This window comes from Grammomys surdaster, unplaced genomic scaffold (assembly GCF_004785775.1).
Source record: "Grammomys surdaster isolate TR1022 unplaced genomic scaffold, NIH_TR_1.0 313, whole genome shotgun sequence".
NCBI lineage: Eukaryota > Metazoa > Chordata > Mammalia > Rodentia > Muridae > Grammomys > Grammomys surdaster.
The window spans coordinates 6277825-6300455 of record NW_021604732.1 but is presented as its reverse complement, the minus strand read 5'-3'; the positions used below and the strand labels follow the sequence as shown (position 1 = coordinate 6300455).

The following is a 22631-nucleotide window of genomic DNA, read 5'->3' as shown; positions in this document are numbered from 1 at the left end:
AGTTTAGAGACATCAGTGTTTTGTAGTTATTTCTAGGTGTTTGAGTAGATCCATTCATAATAGATCTTTCTAATCATGTGCTTATCGAATCATTTCTTGGATCGCTACTATTACTTTGGGTGGAAGTGAGAGTATTTTGCGATTTACTTTGTTTACTAAACTTCATTCTTTCAGCTCTAACTAGAAAACCTTCCTGAAGGTGATGGACGGATAAGAGGATTAATTACTAGAAGGGAGTCTGTGTCTGAGGATATTTTTGGAAACAAAAGAATTTTCTAAGACTTGATCCACTTATTGGCTAACTACTTTGGGAATTTTTTGGTTATTGAAACATGTTTTTCTTTCTTCATTACATTTAGCTTGAATATTAGTCTTACTGTGAGAGCAAAGAAAAGGAAATCTCCAAAGTTCCCTCTATTCCACACCAGTATGTGTTTGTTTGTTTGTGTGTGTGTGTGTGTGTGTGTGTGTGTGAGTGTGTGCTCATGTAAGCCTCCAGCCTTGCAGATAGTCATACAGTAGTACATTTGCACTGAGTTCGTGGTGCTATGCTTTACCTGTCTTTAACCTAGAATCTTCCCCAGACTATTTCCCTCTAGTTTCTCTTCTACCCTAGGGAAACTATCAGATTCCCGCTGACAGCCATCCCTCCTCCACAGTTCCCTTGGAGTCACCTCTCAAAGCTGCCCCAGAATAATGACTCTGAATGTCCCGGGGCGCACGCATACGAGGAGGAGGAGGAGATGGGGGTGTCATGTACTATGTGGGTCAAGAGAGGAAGCTGGACCTGGCCACAGTGAGGACTAAAAGCCCTCAGCTGGTATCCTGCAGCGCTAAGCTAGCTGCTAACCCTGTGAATCTGGTCGCTGCTCCCACCTGAGACCTGCTGGACCACCAGCTCTGTGTAATCTGTGAGCTTTCCATCCCACAGGCGCCGCGGGCGCTTGGAGGTGCCCCGCGTGGCAGCAGGAAGCTAGCAGAGGTTAAGGTCCTGAACTTAAGAGTTGAGGTAGTCTAGTCTAAGGGTTAGAAACACTGCTTTAAAAGAACAATTCACTTTCCACCCTTCTCCTCCGGAATGACCTTGGACATGTTCCTCAGATTCCGTGTGCTAGTTTCTAAACCCATAAAATGGGGTCACTAAGGAGTCAACTTCGAGCTAATATTGCTTTAAGCTCGGCTTTCTGCACTTGGTAGGCACTCTCGGTAAATGACAAGGCTCAATAGTAGATTTAGGTTGAATACTGGGGTCCAGGACCCAGGGTTGAGCTCAGCCTTTCCACTTCTTCACTAAAGAGTGCTGAGGTAGTTGAAGCACCTGCTCTACTCCCTCTGGTCTCCAGGATAAACCAGGGAACACGACTCCAGGACATCCCAGTCCCGGTACTCTTGGCATCCTCTTTTCCCCCACCCCACCCCGCCCCGCACCCCCGCGCGAGCCCCGAGCAGAGGAAATGATTTTTCCTATGAAATGAGTCTTGATCTGTGTCCGTGTTGAGCCTGGAGCAGGAGGGAAGGGGGCAGCCTTGGGTCCCCTTGGGCTAGGAGAGGGAAGAGAGGGAACTGTGGTGTGTAAATAGGTGGCTCGGTGGCTCAGGCGGCCTCAGGGTTCTTTCATTGTGCCTGCCTTCTGTGAACCACTGGGTTTTGGACGCAGAGGTGCAGCTTTAGCTGGCCAGAGCGGAGCGGCAGGGGTGCAGCTCTGTTGGGCCACAGCAGTGGGCGGAGAGCTCCTGCTGGTGAGGTAAGGAGTGGTGGGTGGCAAGGACTGTGATCGCACGTGTGTCTCCCGTGTGTGTGTGTGTGTGTGTGTGTGTGTGTGTGTGTGTGTGTGTGCCTGCCGTGCGCGTGCGTCCGCGAGGCGTGGGGGGCCAGAGGAACGCATCCCACCCTGCCACCCGCCCTCGCGCTGGGTGTCTTTTGGCCCCGCACCTTTGCTGGAACGCCTGTCACCCTCTGTCCCTCAAACCCCCACCTCCTTTGTCCCTCAGTCACACACACCTCATCCGTACCACTGAAAATTTCCCAGTGCAGAGTCAGACCCAAACCCAGAGAAGCCTTTGCCTGACAGGTCCCTTCGCTCCCTCCCCCTTCTGCTATAAATAACCGGACTAGCGGGTCAGGAGCGTCACAACGCCAGAAACCAGGACCCCGAGGTTTTCTTCCCAGAGAACAGGGGGGAAAGGGGGAGCAGGAAGAAGAGAAAGAAATCGCTGTGAGTAGTGAAGAAAAAGCTCGCCCCTTGATTCCCAGGAAAAACCAGCATCTTTGAATTCCTGTATCCTTCCCCTTTCTTCTCAAACCCATTCCAATTCTTTCATATTCAGAGTCCACCCCCCCCACCCGCTCAAAATCCAACGTTTGCTCGGCACTCCTCCCATTGGTTTTTTTTTTTCTCCTCCTCGGACTCCAGTTCCCACTGCTCCTCTTCCCTCTCCTAGCGCTCCCACCCCACCCCCACCACCTCCGCTTGTCCCAGGCAGGGGATTGCTATTCTTACAGAAATAAAGTTCAACTCCTTGCCCCTTTCAACCTGCTTAGAACCAGAGGAGTGGGGTTTCAGGAACCAATCTTCCTCCCTTACACTCCACTCCTATTTTTCTTTTTAGTATTTAAGGACACACACACACACACACACACACACACACACACACACACACTAAAACCCCACCACATCGTGAGTTGCAACTACCTTCTAGAACAGAAACTTACCAGACGCTCTGGTTGCTTTTGTCTTAAAGAAAAAATAAAAACAACGAAGATTTTACTCTGGATGCATTTCTGGGGTAGTAGTTTAATATTATTCAAACATGTACATATTACACATATATATGCTTCTTTTCCTTTTTCCCCTTTAATTTTTTTTAAACAAGGAAATCTCGGTCCCCGGCAGCCGCCGCTGCCCCTTTGATGTTTTGGTACGCCGTGCGCATGCGCTCCACATTAGAATTACTGCACTGGGCAGACTAAGTTGGATCTCCTCTCTTCAGTGAATCCCTCAATCCCACCAAAAACTAAAGGGATGTGGAGAGTCCGGAAAAGGGGCTACTTTGGGATTTGGTCATTTCCCTTAATAATCGCCGCTGTCTGTGCTCAGAGGTAAGTGTCGCTTTCCTTTCTCACTTGTCAGGGCTCTGTCTGCATACCTCTCTGTGAGCAGGGTTGTTGAAGATGCCGTGCTGTCTTCTTTATTCATTCCTTGTTATTGTCATTTTTTTCTTTAGTGTCAATGACCCTAGTAATATGTCGCTGGTTAAAGAGACGGTGGACAGACTGTTGAAAGGATATGACATTCGTCTGAGACCAGATTTTGGAGGTAATGGGATTGCCTTGCAAATAAGAAACAGCCCAGCTCCAGCCTAAGCTGTCTTTGGGGCTTTGTGTGCGCTCTCTTTCCTCTCCTTAGTTGTGGGTGCATGTGGTGTATGGAATGTTTCCCTTTTTACCTTGCTGAGAAACAGATCCAAACTTAAGCCAGTTTGTTTCTGTCCAGTACTTGAGAGGTCTAAGAAGACCCCCTTAGAGTGTGATCAGACTTCGTAACCGCTCTCCTTCTCCTTCACTGTGATACATCTTTGTTCCCAGTTTGAGGTTTCTTGAGATACAAGCCTCTTAAGTTTAGTTAACGGTGTGCCCGGCGGGGGCTGTCTTATAATGTGAGTATTTTTGAGGACACAATGTGCAGGCGGTTGGCTGAGAGGTGGCCTCAACTCTCTGTGCCCATCTACTTTAGAAGAGTTCTGGCCACCGTTTAAAGTGACTCATGAAGGGATTTTATCCAGCCCTCTATCAGGAATGGCATAGGGGAGAAGTGGGTCTGCAGAATTGAGAATAAAGATAACAGAGGGAAAAGGGCACCTCTCCCTGGAGCCCCAGACATGCTAGTGTGGCCGTTTAATTTTGCTCATACTTTTAATGGAACTCAAAGAGTTAAAACCTACACACAGAAGTGGGTGGGGAAAAGAAGAAGGAGGGGGTTTCAATGCAATATACACAAATCCCTAGGGCTAAAACTGTGTTGCTGTGAGTTGTAAGAATTCACATGCTGAGACATCAGCATGTGTAGACACGGCCAGCCGGCATCATTGTCTGACCAGTACATGTGTGCATATTCCTAGAAAAGTATCCCCCACATTCTTATTGCAAAGATGTAGGAAAGCAATGAATCTGAAGAGTAACACTACAGAGGGGGTTTCTTTAGTGTCCAGTGACAACTCTTGGTGTGAATGACTAAGTTCTGAGAAGTCACGTGGCTGACCATCTTGGTTTGCAGGTCCCCCTGTGGCTGTAGGAATGAACATTGATATCGCCAGCATCGATATGGTTTCTGAAGTCAATATGGTGAGTATTAATGCTCATAGATATGTTTCTGTGATGGGGACTGTGTGGGGGTTGTGCAGTCACTGGGGGATGGGGTACGCTTGAATATATGTGTAATGTGGGGACAGGGGAAGGGTATATTGCTCTGGAATCCATGGTATGTGTAATGACAGAACAACCCCTATTTGTTTGCACTTTTTCCAATTTCGATCCAATACAGAGTGAGTAAAATACCTCACACATTCACCTGTAAAGGCAGTAATATGCTGGAGGCCCCCTGCAGAACCTATGGTTCTGACAGCTTCTTGGAAGCCTCAGTTTGTCAAGTTAAAGTTCTGGGTTTGGGGGTAAGTCATGATAAAAGAAGGATTTGAATGTGACAAAAAAGAAAAAGAAAAAAAAGAACCAAGAAAACAAATTTACCAGGAAGTCTATCTTACAAACTAAACTATCACAGAGTGATTAAGTACTTAGGCCTGGGATGTTGATGCCCACTTGTTGCTTTAGGAAGTTGCCTCCTTGTACTTAACGACATTTGAGATCTCTGCTCGCCACTACATTCCATCTCCTTTAAGCCCTTCTGCTAATCCAGTGAGATAAAATAAAAGCTGGCCAGTCTCTATCCAAAAAGGCAATCTTAATACCAAGTGTACTTTCTTACAGCTCCTGTGACTCTAATCATCATGTGTACCAAGCACATACAGTTTATTGACAGCTACACTGAGTCTTTGGACAAAGAATAAGCACTAAGAGAGAGGGATGTGTGGGAAGAACCTGTGTTCTACAACAGGGAAGCACTTTTAGGGGGGGTATGCTTCATACAGGAGCGCCCCCTGGTGCCCACGTTGGAGCACTGCGGACATACATGACAAGGACAAGTGTCCCAGATTCCCCCACTTAACTGAGGGACATTTTCCTGTAAATTCTCTCTCTCTCTCTCTCTCTCTCTCTCTCTCTCTCTCTCTCTCTCTCTCTCTCTCTCTCTCTGTCTCTCTCCCTCTCTCCTTTTCTCCCTCCCTCCCCTAACCCTCCTCCTACCCCTCCCCCTTCCTTCCCTTCCCCTCTCTCCTCTCCTCTTCTTGGAAGTCTGTCTAGATAAAGTGAATCTTGATATTACAGTATTCCTTTCATACCTGATAGCACACAGCACATTTCAGGTTATTCTATGACATCCTCCTGTCCTCCTGTCTTGAGAGTGGACAAATAATTAAAGAAGGAAATGAAGAGTGTAAGCTTTTATACAAACACTTCTAAACCAGCCATTGGGACATAAAATTTAGGGTATACTAATTAACTCAAGAAGTTTGAAGTCTTAGGATTTAGTCTGGCTCTCACTTCAATTTAACAGAAGTTCTCATAATCCCAGAATTCAAAGTGGAAACCAGCATATCAGTTACAGATACTTGGTAGTATCAATCTAAAGACACCATAAGATTCGAACCATTTTACAGAAACTTGAGGGATATAATCAATTAACTCAGTAGTGGGTCAGTAACAGAAATTTGTTAATCTAATAATTGAGAACATTTTTATTGTATGATACACAAACACAGAAGAAAGATAATACTGGATAACTTGGGAAAGACACAGTAGGAAATTCTCCTGTGTAAATAGAAAATGTGTTTCTTAAGAAATTAATTTCTCAGATATGCAAATATTTTACTTTTGTGAGATTTGAGAAGTTGTCCATCAATTTACATATTTTGAATTTCAACATAAAAATAGAAAATGTCCTAATCTGGGCACCTCTACAATTCCAGGTACTTGACTCTAAATTGAATTTCAAATGTCAAAGTTATATAGAAATCAGTTAAGGTTTTGTATTTTCTACATGTGGTCAATCAGATTCATATCTCATTTATTTTTATTAAATTTTATTCATCTTCTCTAACAAAATTTTGTTTTACTAGCTGCTTTTTAAAGACATTACAGAATAATATTTCATAGAAAATAAAAAAAAATATTTAAGGGATAAAGCAATGCTCACAAAATGACTCCAGGTTACTACAAAAGATTCCAAAGGACTTAGGGGTATTATGCCTTCGATGGCAAGCTTTCATTTTCTTCATGAACTTCACTGACATTTTTACCCTCCATGCACCATGTTAGAGAGGGATCAGAAGTGGACACAATGCCAAGACCTGCTAGTCAAAATACGGATCCAGCTGGGGCAGGGTGTAATCACTTTGAGCTATTTACTGTTGCAGAGAAGTCATGGGATGTCGAAAGTGCAAAAATAAATGTCAGCTTGTAAGTGGGACAACACTGCAGCATTAATGATTTGAAGCAGGTGTGAAAAGTTCCAAGCCAGACTCCTTTCTTAGCTTAATGCTGACACCCATGCATTTGTCCAGCAACACTTTGGGCTGCCAATCTTACTGACCTAAAATTAATCCTCCAAAAACAGCTTTGTAACACATATAACTATTATCTTGTTTCAAAATACGGTTATTCACTTGGAAGCAACAGATGAGTTAGGCCCCCATGGGTAACTCACTGTAAGACACATATATTGTACAAAGGCTACCAGAGTTAGGACGTTTTGATTATATTTATTTCTAAAGAATTTTATTAGCTATTTAAGTGACATCTCAAGGTTGATTACTACCCACATTTGTTCAATATGGTTTGGCTCTGGTAGCTGTAACTTTTATTATTGTACATCTTCTGCCTTTCAAGAATGACATTCCCCAGACCATTCACATATTTGAACTGCAGCAATACAGGTGTGTATTGATGGGATTTAAAAACAAAATAGATGATACTTGTAGAAAGATCCAGAGCTGGATCAGGGGTGTTAGGTGTCAGCTTTATTTCTTGGTCACACTGAGGTTACGGACAGTCAAAAAGATCTTTATTTTCTTAAGTGTCAAAGGAGGGTATAGTTCTTTTTCTACTATCCTAGACAACTACCAGGATTAATAAAATGACATTCGTTACATTTAACTTAACAAGGCAAACATTCATTGTACCCAGCATCCATTTCTGTTGCTGCCCTGTGTTCATTTTTGACAGCCGTGTACCACATCAGGTCTCCGTTTCTTCCTGGGTGAATTGTAGACAATAAACACTGAGAGGTTTCCATCTACAACTTACACATACCTCTAGTTACAGTTGTTTGCTATGGTTATTGTTGAATACATAAAAGTTTCAGGAAAACTTTAAAATATAGAAAAATTGGAAAGCGTTTCTAAACAGTATACAATTATGAGTTCTTCGGAAGGTGTTGACAGTATGGCAAGCTCTTGACTTGAGTGACCATCACCCAGTGGAAGATCTTTGGAAACCATGATCTCAGTCAGAATGCTGCTAAGCAGGAAGCTTGGCTCTAGAATGGAATATTTTTAGATGTCTTGGTTAAATTGGCAGGAATCTTTTTGTTAAGATTCTTTGATGAAAAGTGCATTTTACGATTCAAATTTGGCTCTGAGAATTATGAACCAAAATAGCTTTTTCTTCATTTGAAGCAGATTCTTCATTTTTGAAATGGCACATTTGCCAACCAACTGAAGCAATATTTCACTTTTCAGGAAAGAGTTCTAGTAAACACATTCACAAAATTACCTTTTTTATGGAATGGCAAATGGGGAGAAGTAATGCTTTAAAAATATACAGATGTTTCTTGTATCACCAGCTGCACAGCTTAAAATTCGATTCAAGGAATTGTTATTTAGCAGTTACTATAAGCAAGTTATATGTGAGGCCTGATGGACAAAGCAACAAAGAACATCACCCTACCCCTGACCTCATGTAACTATACATATATGTACATACAGTATATGTATATACATATATATGTGTGTGCATGTGCGTGTGAGTGTGTGTGTGTGTGTGTGTGTTTAAGTGTGCATTAACCTTCAACTCTGCCTCAGGTTCTTATATTTGCTTAGCCTACATCTTATCTTTTATTTTACACCTTTCTTCAGCAACCAAAGAGATGCCTAGTGGTCTCTGTCTTCTATCAATCTTCTGATACTTAATTCCAATGCTCATTTAGTATTTGGTATGTCAAGTTGGTTTATTTGCTACATGGTTTACCTGTCTGCTTCTATGATATCGACAAATTACATCAAACAAATAAGTTTTTTTCTGCTAGTATGTGAAGTTTCCAGCACTGAAAAAAGAGTTCATTGCCATAACAGACATTTGCTATTACTGTCTACAATCAATCTATAATGCCTATGTGGAGAAATATGGCACAGAGTCGTATATATCATAGTGCTAAATTTGAAGACAAGCACCATTTAAAATAATGTAGACTGAATTTCAATGTTGAGTTGTAAGTACTTTGAAGGAGGACAGAACATTATACAAATACAGAATAATGATGAGCTACATAGCTGATGTTAAAATGGAGGCTAGAGATCTGTGGATGGGTGTTCCAACCAGAAAATAAAACTGATGTAGATGAGGATATGCAAAGGAGAGAGAAATGGTATCAATTGTTAGTAGCTTAAAAATGCTGGTGTGATTCTAGGGAGAAGAGTGAAGAGTTGGTGATGTAGCCAGAGGCAGTGATCAGATCATATAGAGTAGGGTGTGTGTGTGTATTTCTGAGTGAATGTGTGTCTGTCTGCCTGTGCATCGGTCCATCTACCTGCCTACCTGCCTGCCTGCCTGTCTGTCTGCCTACCTGCCTTGCTAAAGAGCTTGTTATCTTTCTAAAGAGAGTAAGGACTCATGCAAAAATGTAAACAGAATCATATAGTCTGACTCAAGCTCTAGAAGTTGGTTCTGAAATTCAGGAGGTAAACAGGAGTGGAGCCAAGTCTAAGGTCAGGAGAAGACAAGAAAGCTAAGTACAAAGGCTAGGTTGCATTGGTGAGTTAAGACATGATAGTAATGGAGGAGATATAAAACTCACAAACTTACAGATCAGCAGTGGTATGCTTTAGATGAATGCCAAGATTTTGATAGCGTCATTTATTGCTGTGGAGAAGATCAGAATGGCTGTGGAGGTTGGAAGGATGATGTATTAACTGATGGTGTGTTTGGTTTGAGCAATGCTGCTTTTGAGTTTTCTATATGTATGTAGCCTTCAAGTAGGGAGTAGCTGATAGGTGACTGAAAAATGTGGAAGCCTCCAACAGAGAAAGAAGACTTGTGCATAGACTTAAACACTGTATTAGGTAAGTGGGACTCGCTACTGTATGAGGAGAAAATTAAAAAGGAATTAAAAGACAGCTAAAAATGGAGGTCCTGTGATCATTGTAGTTTATATGGCAGAAAAACAGAAAAGGAGCTGAGGAAACAGAACGATGAGCAGCTCAGGTGCCAAGAAGTAATTGATGTAAGAGCCATCAGCTAATGTCTTAGAAGCTGATTCTCATGAGAATTTGAATGAGAAACAAGTGGTCCATCAGGTTCTGTGTTATGGAATCCCTTTAAAGAAGTAGTGAACGTTGTCTCTCAGTCACAGTAACGGGAACATGTTAACAGAAGACAATAAGAAATGGTTTAGTGATTAGAGGCCAACTACACCTTTGAGAAGAAATTTGCTTAGGAAGTAGCCAAATACACTTTAGAGAAGAAATGACCCCCAGCAGGCAGTAGGTGGGAGATTCAAAGAACAATATAGGACAGAATGAGAAGCTGAGAGATTTCTTTACTGAAGACATTCATGTTCTCTGTACCAGAAGAGACATTACCTAATGAGTCAGAGGAGACAGCCATGGCTGTTGTGGAATACAGAGGGAGCTCTCTAGGCTAACAGGGTGGATTAGCTCTAAACAGATTATTCATAGCAACTCTTATACTCCATATTGGCAAATCACTCCCTTCCTCTTTCCCTTCCTCCTTCTTCCACACTTCCTCTCTACATGCTTTTTCCTTCTTCCTCCTCGCTTTCCTCTTTTTAATATTCATCTTCGTTTTCTTCATTAACTTCCTTTTTTCCTCCACCTTTTTCTCTTACCTCTTCCCATTCCTCTTCCTCTTATTCACACACTTTTGTATCCTTCTTTCCATCTTGTCTCTCTTCGTCCCTGATGTCTTCTTTCTCTTCTTCCTCCACCTCCTCTACCTGTGCACTGTTCAGCAACCACTATCATCATCTCATTAATATGATAAAATAATTACAGCTGCTGTTTACTGGATTCTTATGCAGTCCTTGTATTATTTCTCATACTCTCATTATCAAACCTCCTATAAAAACTGAGATCATTACAATCAACTTATTTATGAGAAGACAAACCTGAACCGCAGAGATGAAGAATGGCTTTTTCAAGGTCACGCAGGCTGCAAATAATCACTTTCGCATCTCTCAATCTTAGCATCTCATTTAGACTATATTTTTTAACACAGAAAGGTCTAATTATTTGATCATTTCCTTTCTACCAGAATACTCTTTGTAAGATTTTGTTTTTAATTCTGGTGTTGGTAGTGGTGGTGTCTGTGTGTGTATGTGTGTATATGAGTGTGTATGTGTGTGTGGATGGATTAGATGAGCCAGTCATTCATAAGATGGTGCTATCTATCATTCCTTGTCCTAGCTTTAAAACACCTCAGTTTTAAACAAGTGATTCCTTCTATCAGGTACTTTATCCAGTGTATCTGAATATTGGCTATGATCTCAAGCAGTAGAGAAAGTCAATTGTGTGATGAATTTCTTTCATTGCTAATGGGTACCAGTTAGCGTCATGTCTAATTTTATTGTGGTGCTTCAGTGATATCAATCAAGTGTTCATAAAGTTTACTAATTTATGATGAGTAACCTTCACTGATGTTGCTGACTTAACTTTCAACAGCTTTAAACTGTTTCAATAAAGTTAAACTGTGGGGAGGCACTGCATGAACCCACCACACTTACGTTTCCTTCATTATTATCAAGATGGTCTGTTTCCTTCTCTTCTACTTGCCCCCTCTTTCTTACACGATCTAACCACAGTTCATCACAAGCATGGAAGTTTTAAATTATTCATGTGTTTTTGAACAACCATTCCATTTAATAATAAGATCTATTTCTTTCATCTATCTGTCAGAGTACATCATCTGCTATTTCTCTTACTAGGTACTCAGCAAGGCTTTGCTTGAATGGGTGGTGAATTAAAGATCTGACTATGGGCTTACATTGTACAGAAAGCAGATGGGGGGAGTCTTCTTCAATGTCTTAATTTAGAAATACATCATATATATTTTATTTTCTCCTAATCCATTGCACAATTACAGAACCCCTACAAGAGTATAAATTAGAAAAAAAATACATTGAAGGAGGAAGGATTCATTTTAACAAGGGCGCTGTCTCATTTTGGACTCATTCAAACCATCTGAACTTTGGCATTGCTGGTATTTGGGGTCAAGTATCACTATTGTAGAGGGCTGCTATGTGTACCATAAAGTGTTCAACAGCACCTCTTGCGTCTACTTATTAAATGCAAGTGACAGCTGTGAAATAATGGAAATCAAAAGATGTCTTTTAGAATCATTGGTGTTAAGAATAGCAAGCATACTTTTTCTCCCCACTCCCCAGCATGTAAGGAAAACCACTCTTACTGAACAATGTTTTTCTGTATTTAATGGCCGTTCTCATTTAACTTTAAAAGTCTATTGTGTATAAACGGTTTAAGAATATGAAAAAAACATCTGTTTTCTTGTTAACTCTTTAAAATTGTTTTTATTTTGGTTTATTAAAACTTAACTCTTGTTCTTATTCACAGTTTGTACAATGCTCTTGGTTATTTTATAGTATGATACTGTGCATTTTAATTTCATAGAGCATTTTAATCTGCATTTATGTGCATTTTAATTTCATAATTTACAATCATAGTAACAAAAATACATAACATCACTGTCACCAAGACAAACTGGTGTTTGCATTCTTTCTTCTTTTTTTTATTAGTTATTTTATGTATTTTCATTTCAAATATTATTCTCCTTCCAGGTTTCTCCTCTGCAAACCCCCTATCCCACCCCTCCCCCTGTCTCCATGAGGGTACTCCATAACCCATCCATCCATTCAGACCTCACCACCCTAGCATCCCCCTATGCTGGGGCACCGAGTCTCCACAGGACCAAGATCCTTCCCCCCCACTGATGTCAGATAAGGCAGTCCTCAGCCACATATGCGGCTGGTGCCATGTTTCCCTCCATATGTACTCTTTGGTTGGTAGTTTAGTCCCTGGGAGCTCTGGGATGCTTTTCTCCTTTATTAACAATTATATGCAAAATATGCAAAGAAGAGAAGTGTATTAAAGTATCAATATTACCTTGACTCATATCTACACAGCTATGACATCCTGGGTTTTTTATAAGATTATCTTCTGTTGGGTGGTGTAAACATCCACTAAAATTGAATATTAAAGCAGAAAACATTAACATTTATGAATTTCAAAAGATACAAAACAAAAATTCACAGGATGTTTCCAGCTATGCATCTTACCTGTCAACTATTTACTATATTATATTACTTTACCATGTTGTATGTTACTCAAAGGGATAAATGGATTGTCAAAATCTATATGGATAAGTCTGGAGAGGTGTTTGCCTCTTGGCTTTTGATGACAGTTTTGTTAATGTGCTTTAGGCATTTCTATTGCCAGCTCTCATTTCCTTGCTCTGAAAGTTGGCACCCAGTGTCCATTTCTCTGCCAAGAGGTCTTCACTATAAAGCAATTCTCAGGCAATTGAAGATGAAATAAATTTTCTCCTAACACAACAGCAACAATTAAATTAATGAAGTTTTAAAAGTGGATCAATGTATAGCTTAGGAAAGGGATATGTGAATGAGTCAGAGAGGATGACTAGAGATTGAAAAGCCAGCCTTTGTAAGTACAGCTGGTATGCTCAGCAGAGGCCTGACGATCCCCAGATGTGCAACCAATGAGGGCCGAATTTATTGGAGGCATAGAGGAAACACTGTCATTGTACCCTTTTGGAAAATACTCATTAAGTGGTAACTAAAGGGGCATCTTATTGGTTGGGATTGATAGTAGCTATTGAAGTAGATTTTGCCTTAGTGTTAAGTCTTCCTCTACTATATAGGATTCATCTTTATTGCAGAAGTTGAAAGTGAGAGGACAACAGAGACATGACCATTTCAGATGATGAGATAGGAGTGTGAATATGCAGTGCACAATGAAATGCCCGAGGACTCACTTGTGCTGTGACCCTTGAGGTTTTCTATGTTAGTATTCATGTATCTAAGTCTATGCACAGAACCTGATGTGAGGCAGAATTCCACATGTCGAAGGGCTCTTGGGAATCACAGATACATTTATTGTCAGCAGATGATAGTCTTTTAGAAACATTGATTTATAATGAAATTAGAAGTGAATTTGATATTTTCACCATCAAAGTAAATGGGAGATAACTGGCTAGTCTCTAATTATGATAAAGGCTTTGGTGAAAAGGTGTAGTGCTCTTACCAGAAGACCTGATTTCAGTTTTTAGTACCTATATCAGGTAGCTCGCCATTGACTAACTCTAAGCCCAGCACATCCAATGCCTTTGGTCCCTTCTGACACTTATACGGATGTGACACATCAATACGTAGACACACATACCACATTATCTTACATTTAAACAATGATTGAGCACCTTAAAGATCAGTAATTCAGCATCTCATTTGTTCAAGATCATTCATTCATTCATTCATTCATTTTTACACTACAGATTTTATTCCCCTCCCGGTTTACCCTCCTTTGAGTGTTCTACATCCCATACCTCCATCCCAGCCCCTGTCTCCATGAGGATGTCCCCATCCCCAACCCCCACCCAACCAGTTCTCTAAACTCCCTGGGGCCTCCAGTCTCTTGAGGGTTAGGTGCATGTTCTCTGACTGAACCCAGACCTGGCAGTCCTCTGTTGTATATGTGTTGAGGGGCTCATATAAGCTAGAGTATGCTGCCTGGTTGGTGGTCCAGTGTTTGAGAGATTTGGGGGTAGGGGGGAAGGTTTATTGAAACTGCTGGTCATCTTACAGGGTTGCCCATCCAAGATTATTTAATCAAAAACATTTTAACAAGTCTTCCTGTAAGTCTTTACATCGCAGTTGCATTCCTCAGTTCTGCATTGCTATGACAGAACACATGAGTGAATTAAAAGAGTTTTATTTTGGCTCCTGGTTTCAAGTGGTTTAGTATACTGTCATTGAGTCTTGAGGTCTGGAGCCTGTGGTGGTCCAGCATTCCACGGCTAGAGAAAAGGATAGAAGAGGCCTATTCACTTTATAGCAGCTGAGCAGGCCCTAATCTCCCCAGTAAGGCCACAGCCCTAAAGACCAATCTTCTTCCCTCTAGATCCCACCTCTTGAAGGATCTACCTCCTCCAGTTGCCATCTTTCACTGTAGAGTGCAAGAATTTGTAGATATTTCAAATAGAAATCTTAACAATGCTATTTTAATTCAACAAATACCTCACACAATTCATTTTCCCACTAGTATTTTTTTAAATTTAGAGGTAACTATTTCTGTTTCTATATAAATCCTATTATTTTAGTCTCCTATTTGATTTAAATACTTCAGGTAGGTAAATCTTGTTCATAATTGTGTATCTCATAGTAAATATATATATATATATATATATATATATATATATATATATTATTCTGTACCTATTATAAATATATTTGTAAATATTTTATATAATACTTTGTGTTCTTACCTAACAGTATTATAAAATCACTGTCATATATTAATATGTACAGTTTACATATTGATAGATGATAACTATGTCACTTTAAATCTGCTAATTAATAGATTTTGATACTTTGACCCATTACTTCATTTGATAGTAAGAATTGACTATTGATAATTATTATAACTTTTAATCTTCTATAATAAAAAGTTAAAAACTCCATTTTACAAGGCCAGTTTCCTGTTTATGTATTTTCTGTGAAAATATCCCTAGTATTTACTTATTTTCTGAAAGTATTACAATTTTACAAGTGAGTTCCTGGTTTTATAAGGAGCCTATAAATATAGATATATTTGAATACACTTATGTATGAATGCTAAGGTACCTAAAGTACATTATATGAAATGTCATAATTTAGTAACCAAAATTATAATTCATGATTTTGAATATCTCTACACTGATTATTTTTAAACTAGTTGTGTTTTAGGGTTTTACTGAATGCTTAGATTGTATAGAAAAATGTGTATTTTATTTTAGCTAAATTAAACAACACAGTTAACCTAATGCCTGGGAAAAAATTGCTCATTTTATATATACATGGTCTAAACTTTGAGTTATTAACTTGTCCATAGCCAAAAGGTAATAAGGGCAGCGCTGACATTTCAAACTTCAGGCTGTTTGACTCTAGCAATACATATGTATCAATGTATGTGTGCACTCATAGATTATGAAACATTCTCAAGTATGATATTTACACAAGATTTCATTTTTAAAGAGGGGCAATGTGTTTACTCTGTTTTCATTTTGTTATTGGTTTAGAGTCTTTCAATTGCCATGAAAATGGAAGTAGTTAATAATCATGTAAAATTCAAGATCTTTTTTCTGCACTTTCTTTTGTTAACAGGAGTATTAGGTAGAAGGACTTTAATAGAGAAAATTAGATATTTGATGTTTTCTATGAATATATTCACATTTTTCTTACCTTGCAGCTTCTAATGTCTGAAACAGGATAAATATATTTTTTAGTTTTGTCTATTTGTCTTAGAAAGCGTGGTTTGAAACAATGCTTTGGCTATCCCTGTTTCGTGAGACTGTGGCAAATTAGATTGATAAAATCTGAGTAACAGACCACCTAGTCATTCAGTCAATCACAAAACAATCTTTAAACATTGGAAACTGTTTGTGATTATGCCAAGTTTTCAAGAAATACAAACTTGTCTTCAAATCCTTTATTTTCTCTTCTTCTGTTCATTTGCTCATTTGCAAGAGGATCTAGTTAGAGCTTTGTGCTTGCTAGGTAGGCATGGACGTCACTGAATTATATCTTCAGAAATAACCCTCTTCATCACTGATCTTGAAGGAAATAAATTATGGGGTCAATTTTTAGAAAAACACCTCAACCAAAATTTTAGCTTGACAAAGAATGTTTTTTCTTTTCTTTTTTCTTTTTCTTTCTTTCCTTCTTTCTTTCTTTCTTTCTTTCTTTCTTTCTTCCTTCCTTCCTTCCTTCCTTCCTTCCTTCCTTTCTTTCTTTCTTTCTTTCTTTCTTTCTTTCTTTCTTTCTTTCTTTCTTTCCTTTTGTTTACACTCCAGATTTTATTCCCCCTTACCCTCTGACTGTTCTACATCCCATACCTCCCACCCAACCCCTTGTCTCCATGAGGCTGTTCACAACCCTTACCCCCCCCACACCCCACCTGACCTCTAAACTCCCTTGGGCCTCCAGTCTCTTGAGGGTCAGGTGCATCATCTCTGATTAAACACAGACCTGGCAGTCCTCTGCTGTATATATGTTGAGGGCCTCATATCATCTGGTATGTGCTGCCTTTATGGTGGTCCAGTGATTGAGAGATCTCGGGGGTCCAGATTGAGACTGCTGATCCTCCTACAGGGTTGCTGTCCTCCTCAGCTTCTTCCAGCTTTTCCCTAATTCAACTACAGGGGTCAGCAGCTTCTGTCCATTGGTTAGGTGGAAATATCTGCCTCTGACTCTTTCAGCTGCTTGTTGAGTCTTCCGGAGGGAGGGCAGTCATGATAGGTCCCTTTTTATGAGTGCTCCATAGCCTCAGTAATAGTATGACAAAGAATTTTAAGCATGACTGAACAGCTGTGGATGAGTAGGGTTTAGATTCTGATCCCCATTTCTCTATTTCTTCTCCAGTTCTCATTTGCTTGCTGTTTTTATGCTGTTTTATTTTTAAATGAGGCAGAGAGAGGGGAGTGGGAGAGATGGAGGGAATGATAAAAATAGCAGGCTTTTGCCCATGAGTCTGTAGCATGTCTTCGTTACCTAAGAGAAAGAAGGCTTATGTTTTACACTAAAGCTGAACTCTGTTTGGTGTAACATACATGAAGTATGCATTTTGATTCCCCCCTCTCTTTCCTCTTGCACATATGAACAATACCTTTTCACTCCATGCCCAGATACTCTGCTTTTGAATTTAGATAATGTAGAGATATGAATCCAAGTATATGGTATATGCAGATTTTTTTGCTCTTTGAAGCAATAGTGCTTTATTTTTTTAAAAAAGGCATTTTTATTTGAAAAAAATGAAAGGTTCTCTTGGAAAATGAATTGTAATTTTGACATGTAACTGGAAAATGATTAAGACTAATTTTAAAACTCATTTTATTAAAAAATTTCAGTGAAGTGGTACAATCTTAAAATAATTTTTTATTTTCAAAAAACACTATGAAGTAAATTCTACAATCTCAGTTCATGAATGTAGACTGGGGTTGGGGTTAGTAGTAAATAAAGCAAAGGCCTAGTTAGAACCAGGACAACAGACTTTTTTATGATGCTCAGTAAGTGCCAGGAGTGGAATTGAAGCTTGACTCCCCAAAAGGTTTTTCTAAAGATAATAGAAAAAAATGTTTTAGGAATTAAGTAGATGTGCCTTTGCCATAATCTCCAAGGGTAGTAGGTAATCCACAAAACTGAAACAAATAGAAGATAAAAATATCAAAGTTTGTCACCATGTGAAAGCACATAGGCTCAATGATTTAGATATGATTTATCCTAGTAATTATCACTTTCAGCATCAGTAGGATTTGCGAGTAAATTAGAGATTATAATTTATATTTTACTTAGTTCTTGTACATTAGCTTTTATTCCTGAGCAATGAATTCAGTTCTTGCTAAACACAAAAATCTGCTCAAAAGAAAGTATTTGCTAATCCTGGGAATTAAGTGCAAAATTAGATTTTTGATTAAATTTTATGAGAGACTTTTGGAGCAAAGGATAATCAGCCCTTGACATCACACTTGCCATTTAAATAGGATGACACCTGTCTCAGATTGCTCTGCTGATCAGCATTTTAGTTGCTGTGAAATAATAGCTACATGTGCTTCAACTCAACTCGGCTTCAGTTGGAACAGACTCATTTCTAAGTCCTGTGAAACGTGTGGCTCAAATAAAACTCATCTGATACCTGTATCTTTAATATACTTTATCTAATTTCCCATGAACAAAATCAGGAGAAATACATTTTATATATACACAGTATGCTTTGAATATAAATATATTTTTATAATTGCCAAATTATGTGTTATATAGACTTATTTAGAAAGCAGAGTCCTTCGAACAAAATCTGCTATAGAATTTTAACAGATTATTTCCATACTTATGAAACACTATTGATATCAAAAGAAAGACACTAGAAGCCTCGACTTTATCCTGCAGTTTAAATCATGAGAAAGCTTTCTTGAGTTTTAGAAAACATTTCTTTTATTTGCTAATAGAGGAATGAAGTGTATAAGGTAGATTTAATTTGCTTGTTATATTCTATTTATAAATCAAATTAATTCCTCTGCCACACAATTTCTCCCATATTTTAGGACTTTTTAGAATCTGAATTATTTTCTTCTGGCCATGAAAACAGTATACTGGACAGAATAAAATTAAAAATAAATTCAGATGATTACAATTAGCAAAATAAACATAGAATCCTCAGACTTCATAGAAATACATTTATAGTAATAAACATTAATATATTTACCATATGAAATAGGGTTGTATTATCACGCTTTCACATGTATTTACAATTCTTAGCATTTTGTCAGTGTCTTTAGATTCTTACTAATAGTCTGAGTGGGAAATTTTTCCTTCAATGGTTATCTTTCATTATTAGCCAAATGAATAAATGTCAAAAGGACATCTCAGAAAGCTTACCTTTTAGCTTCACCTTTCTTACTATTTATTTACTTATTTATTTATTTATTTGTTTATTTATTTTCTTACTTACTTTTTTTTTTAAGAGTCCAGTCTTTGCCTTGCTCCTGGTCTGCCTTCCCACAGCTCCTCATTCCATTCTTCCTCCTCCCCTATCTACAAGATAATGTCCCCATCCCCCAGCCAGGCCTCCCTACTCCCTGGGGCCTCAAGTCTCTCATGGGTTAGGCGTGTCCTCTCCCACTGAAGCTAGACCAGGCAGTCCTCTGCTGTATATGTGTCGGGGGCCTTGGACCAGCTCCTGTATGCTGCCAGGTTGTTGGCTCAGTGTCTGAGAGATCTCAGGGGTCCAGCTTAGTTGTGACTGCTGGTCTTCCTATGGGGTCCCTTGCCATTTCTATTCCCATCTCTGGTGAGGTTCCTTTGATGGCACTAATTTAGTTGAAACCACCACGGACCCCGCCACACACACACATCTAAAATTTTGTACTTCTTTTAAGGGAAATCTATTATTAATCAACTTAAATGCATAAAAATATGATTGTTTAATTGTAATTTCAGTCTTCTAATCTATCTCAAATAACCATCATGCATTGCCACTGAGAACATTGTCTTAATGCCCCTTGTGTTTCCTTTAACTTCTTGTACTAAAATATGGCTTTGAAGTAATTGTCTTTGTATAAGTATCTGTATCCTTTAGACTGTAAGCCTTCTGAAAACAAGAACCTTTATGGATATAGTAACCATGATTCTTTACATACTATGTCTATATATAAACTAAAAGTGACTTAGAGTACGTGTAATGCATTTACACATTACAGAGAGGAGATTGTTTATGCTAAAGTAGTTATAACCAGAAGACTGAAACAGTACATCTACCACTCTGTGATCAAATATTTCCTTGTCTAGTTCTTCCACAGTAATAGCTTGGCAAGATTCAACACTATCGCAGAACTGGCTTGCATCCTGACAGCTGGTGCCTTAAAAATGAGGACATAAAAACTCTCCCATCTTGGTAGTCTAAGGAGAATATTGTTTGCCCATGTTTATTACCATGATTTGCCTGTTTGATTTATTGATCTCTTTTGATAGTCATGTTGATCTGTTTGGCTCATGATTTCTAGATAATGCCACAAAACTGAAGAAAATGCAGCATATCATTTAGGAGGTTTAGATTCTTTGATGGTGGAGTAGCTTTCATCTTGGTTAATTAACGATGTCTTTGAGAAGAGGGCAAAGGATCAGAAACTATAGAAAGACTTCTATCTCTCTCCCCACCTCTCTCTCTCTCTCTCTCTCTCTCTCTCTCTCTCTCTCTCTCTCTCCTTCCTTCTCTTTCTCTCTTTCACTTCTTCCCTCCCTCCATCCCTCTCTCTTTCTGTGTGTGTGTGTTTCCTTGTAAGTATATTAAATGCTTAGTCTCTTTTTGATATAAATTTTAATAATTCTCTGTGACTTCTATAAAACATATTTTGAGCTTATTTATCCTATGTCTCCCTATAACTCCTCTTATATGTACTTTTAACTCCCTACATACCCAACTTTGTGTCGTCTTCTTCTTCTTCTTCTTCTTCTTCTTCTTCTTCTTCTTCTTCTTCTTCTTCTTCTTCTTTTTAAAATAAGATATTTAAGGTAAAATCCATGCTGCCTATATACGGTTTGGTTGAGGACATCCACTAGAGTGTGGCCAGTATTCTTCAATCACACCTTTCAATGAAATAATCCTTCTAAATCAAGCCTTAAGTTGTCAATACCTCCTCTGTCCACAGCGGGGCGTACTATCCCCCTCAACATGCTAGAATGTTGAGTGCCTTGATCTTGTGCAGCTTCTATGCAGGCAGCCACAGCAGCGCTTGAATTTATGGCTGCAGTGGTCTTGTTTTGGTCCAGATCTTCACAGTCTTAAACACTATTATTATTATTATCGTTAATACTATTATTATTTACCTTTTAACAGTCCAGTCACTACCTCCCTCCTGGTCCTCTGTTCCACAGTCCCTCATCCCATTCCTCCTCCCCCATCTCCAACAGGATGACCCCCCACCCCACCCCCCAACCCTCACCAGGCTTCCCCACGCACTGGGGCTTCAAGTCTCTCACAGGTTAGGTTCATCTTCTCTCACTGATGCTAGACCAGGCAATCCTCTGCTGTATATGTGTTGGAGTCTGGGACCAGCGAGTGTATGCTGCCGGGTTGGCGGCACAGTGTCTGAGATAGTCTTAAAAATCTGTCTTCCCCTTCTACCATTGTCTCTGAGCCTTGAAGGAAGGCTATATAAGTGTCTTTGGCTAGCTGAGCACTCCTCACGCTTATCTCTATCTTGACAAGTTGTGAGTTTTTGTACTAACTACTCTCCACTCCACAACAAAGCACCTCTGATTATATCTAAGAGTTACAATAATCCATAGGTATAGAGAAATGAATTTACTACGTGCATATAACAAAATGATAATGGCGATGATGATGATGATGATGATGATGATGACGACGATAAAACAATAGGTTTATCCTGGTACCATTGAGCTCTCCAAACAGGAGTTCTCAGCCATGTTCACAGCAATATGCTTGTGTTTCCTCTGTGGAGTGGGCTTACCTCCACTCAGAAAGTAGTTGGTTGCCTTCATAAAATTCCTGTCACTATTGAACTCATAGTCCTACCTTGCCATCCATGTCATGGTGCAAGTTCCCAAAGTTCACCCTGGGTAAAACTTCATAATGTGGTCATATACACATATATACTACACAAATGTCCACAGATGGAACTTTTAATGATTTCTTTATTTTTATTTTATACGCATTGGTATTTGTCTGCATGTGTGAGTGAGTTTCAAAACCCTTGTAACTAAAGTTTGAGACAGTTGTGAGCTGTCTTATTGGTGTTGGGAATGGAACCTGAGTCCTCTGGAAGAGCAGCCAGCGTTCGTAACCACTGAGCAATATCTCCAGGCCAACTATATTATTTTTTAAAAAAGAGAGAAATAAAATAAATAGGAAAAAATAAGAGATGTATTTTAGAGTCCATGTCTTTTGCACTATTAATGGATATGTTCAAGTATTTCTACTAAAACTTGTCTTTTTTATCTTGTGGGCTGAACATTTTTATTGCTCCATATACAGAACATGTTACATTTGAGGTCTGATACTTATTAACTATTATATCACAATGGTTAAATCTCATTTTTATACAATCTGACACTGATGCTTTGCTTAGTTCATTGATCTCTTTTGTAGTTTTATACATAGTTTCAGCACATAAAGTTTAGAAATGAACACCATTTGCCTAAAGGTGACAGGTCAGGTTAGATACACTAGGTATCATTTATAAATCAAATTTTAAAGAATTCTGCATTATCTGTTATCTCTGAAATAAAGGTAAGACAGTCTATATTTTATATTCAGATTTACTTTGTACTTAATTATGAGGTTGTAGGTCCTATCAGTGCATGTATGCTTTTGAGATGGTTAATATTTTTATTACTATAGTGATTATAATTGGTAAAATCTTAACTCACTGGCCATTTTTACTGAGAAGATATCATGATAACCTATTAGGCCATGCTTGAGAAG

The 22631-nt window shown here is 39.0% G+C and overlaps 1 protein-coding gene across 5 annotated transcripts in view; it reads left to right on the top strand.

Moving 5' to 3' along the window:
- Positions 1-1456: 1456 nt before the first annotated feature.
- Positions 1457-22631, top strand: part of Gabrb2 (gamma-aminobutyric acid type A receptor beta2 subunit) — a 205166-nt gene continuing 183991 nt past the window's right edge. For 2 of the 5 annotated variants that reach the window (XM_028777630.1, XM_028777628.1), the window contains exons 1-4: positions 2152-2215; positions 2874-3099; positions 3225-3316; positions 4274-4341. In XM_028777630.1, the coding sequence (XP_028633463.1) occupies positions 3023-3099; positions 3225-3316; positions 4274-4341 (237 nt within the window). In that variant the 5' untranslated portion in view covers positions 2152-2215; positions 2874-3022. Of the gene's footprint in view, positions 1745-2151; positions 2216-2873; positions 3100-3224; positions 3317-4273; positions 4342-22631 lie in introns of those variants that run through there. The other 3 variants (XM_028777631.1, XM_028777633.1, XM_028777632.1) reach the window with 3 other exon arrangements.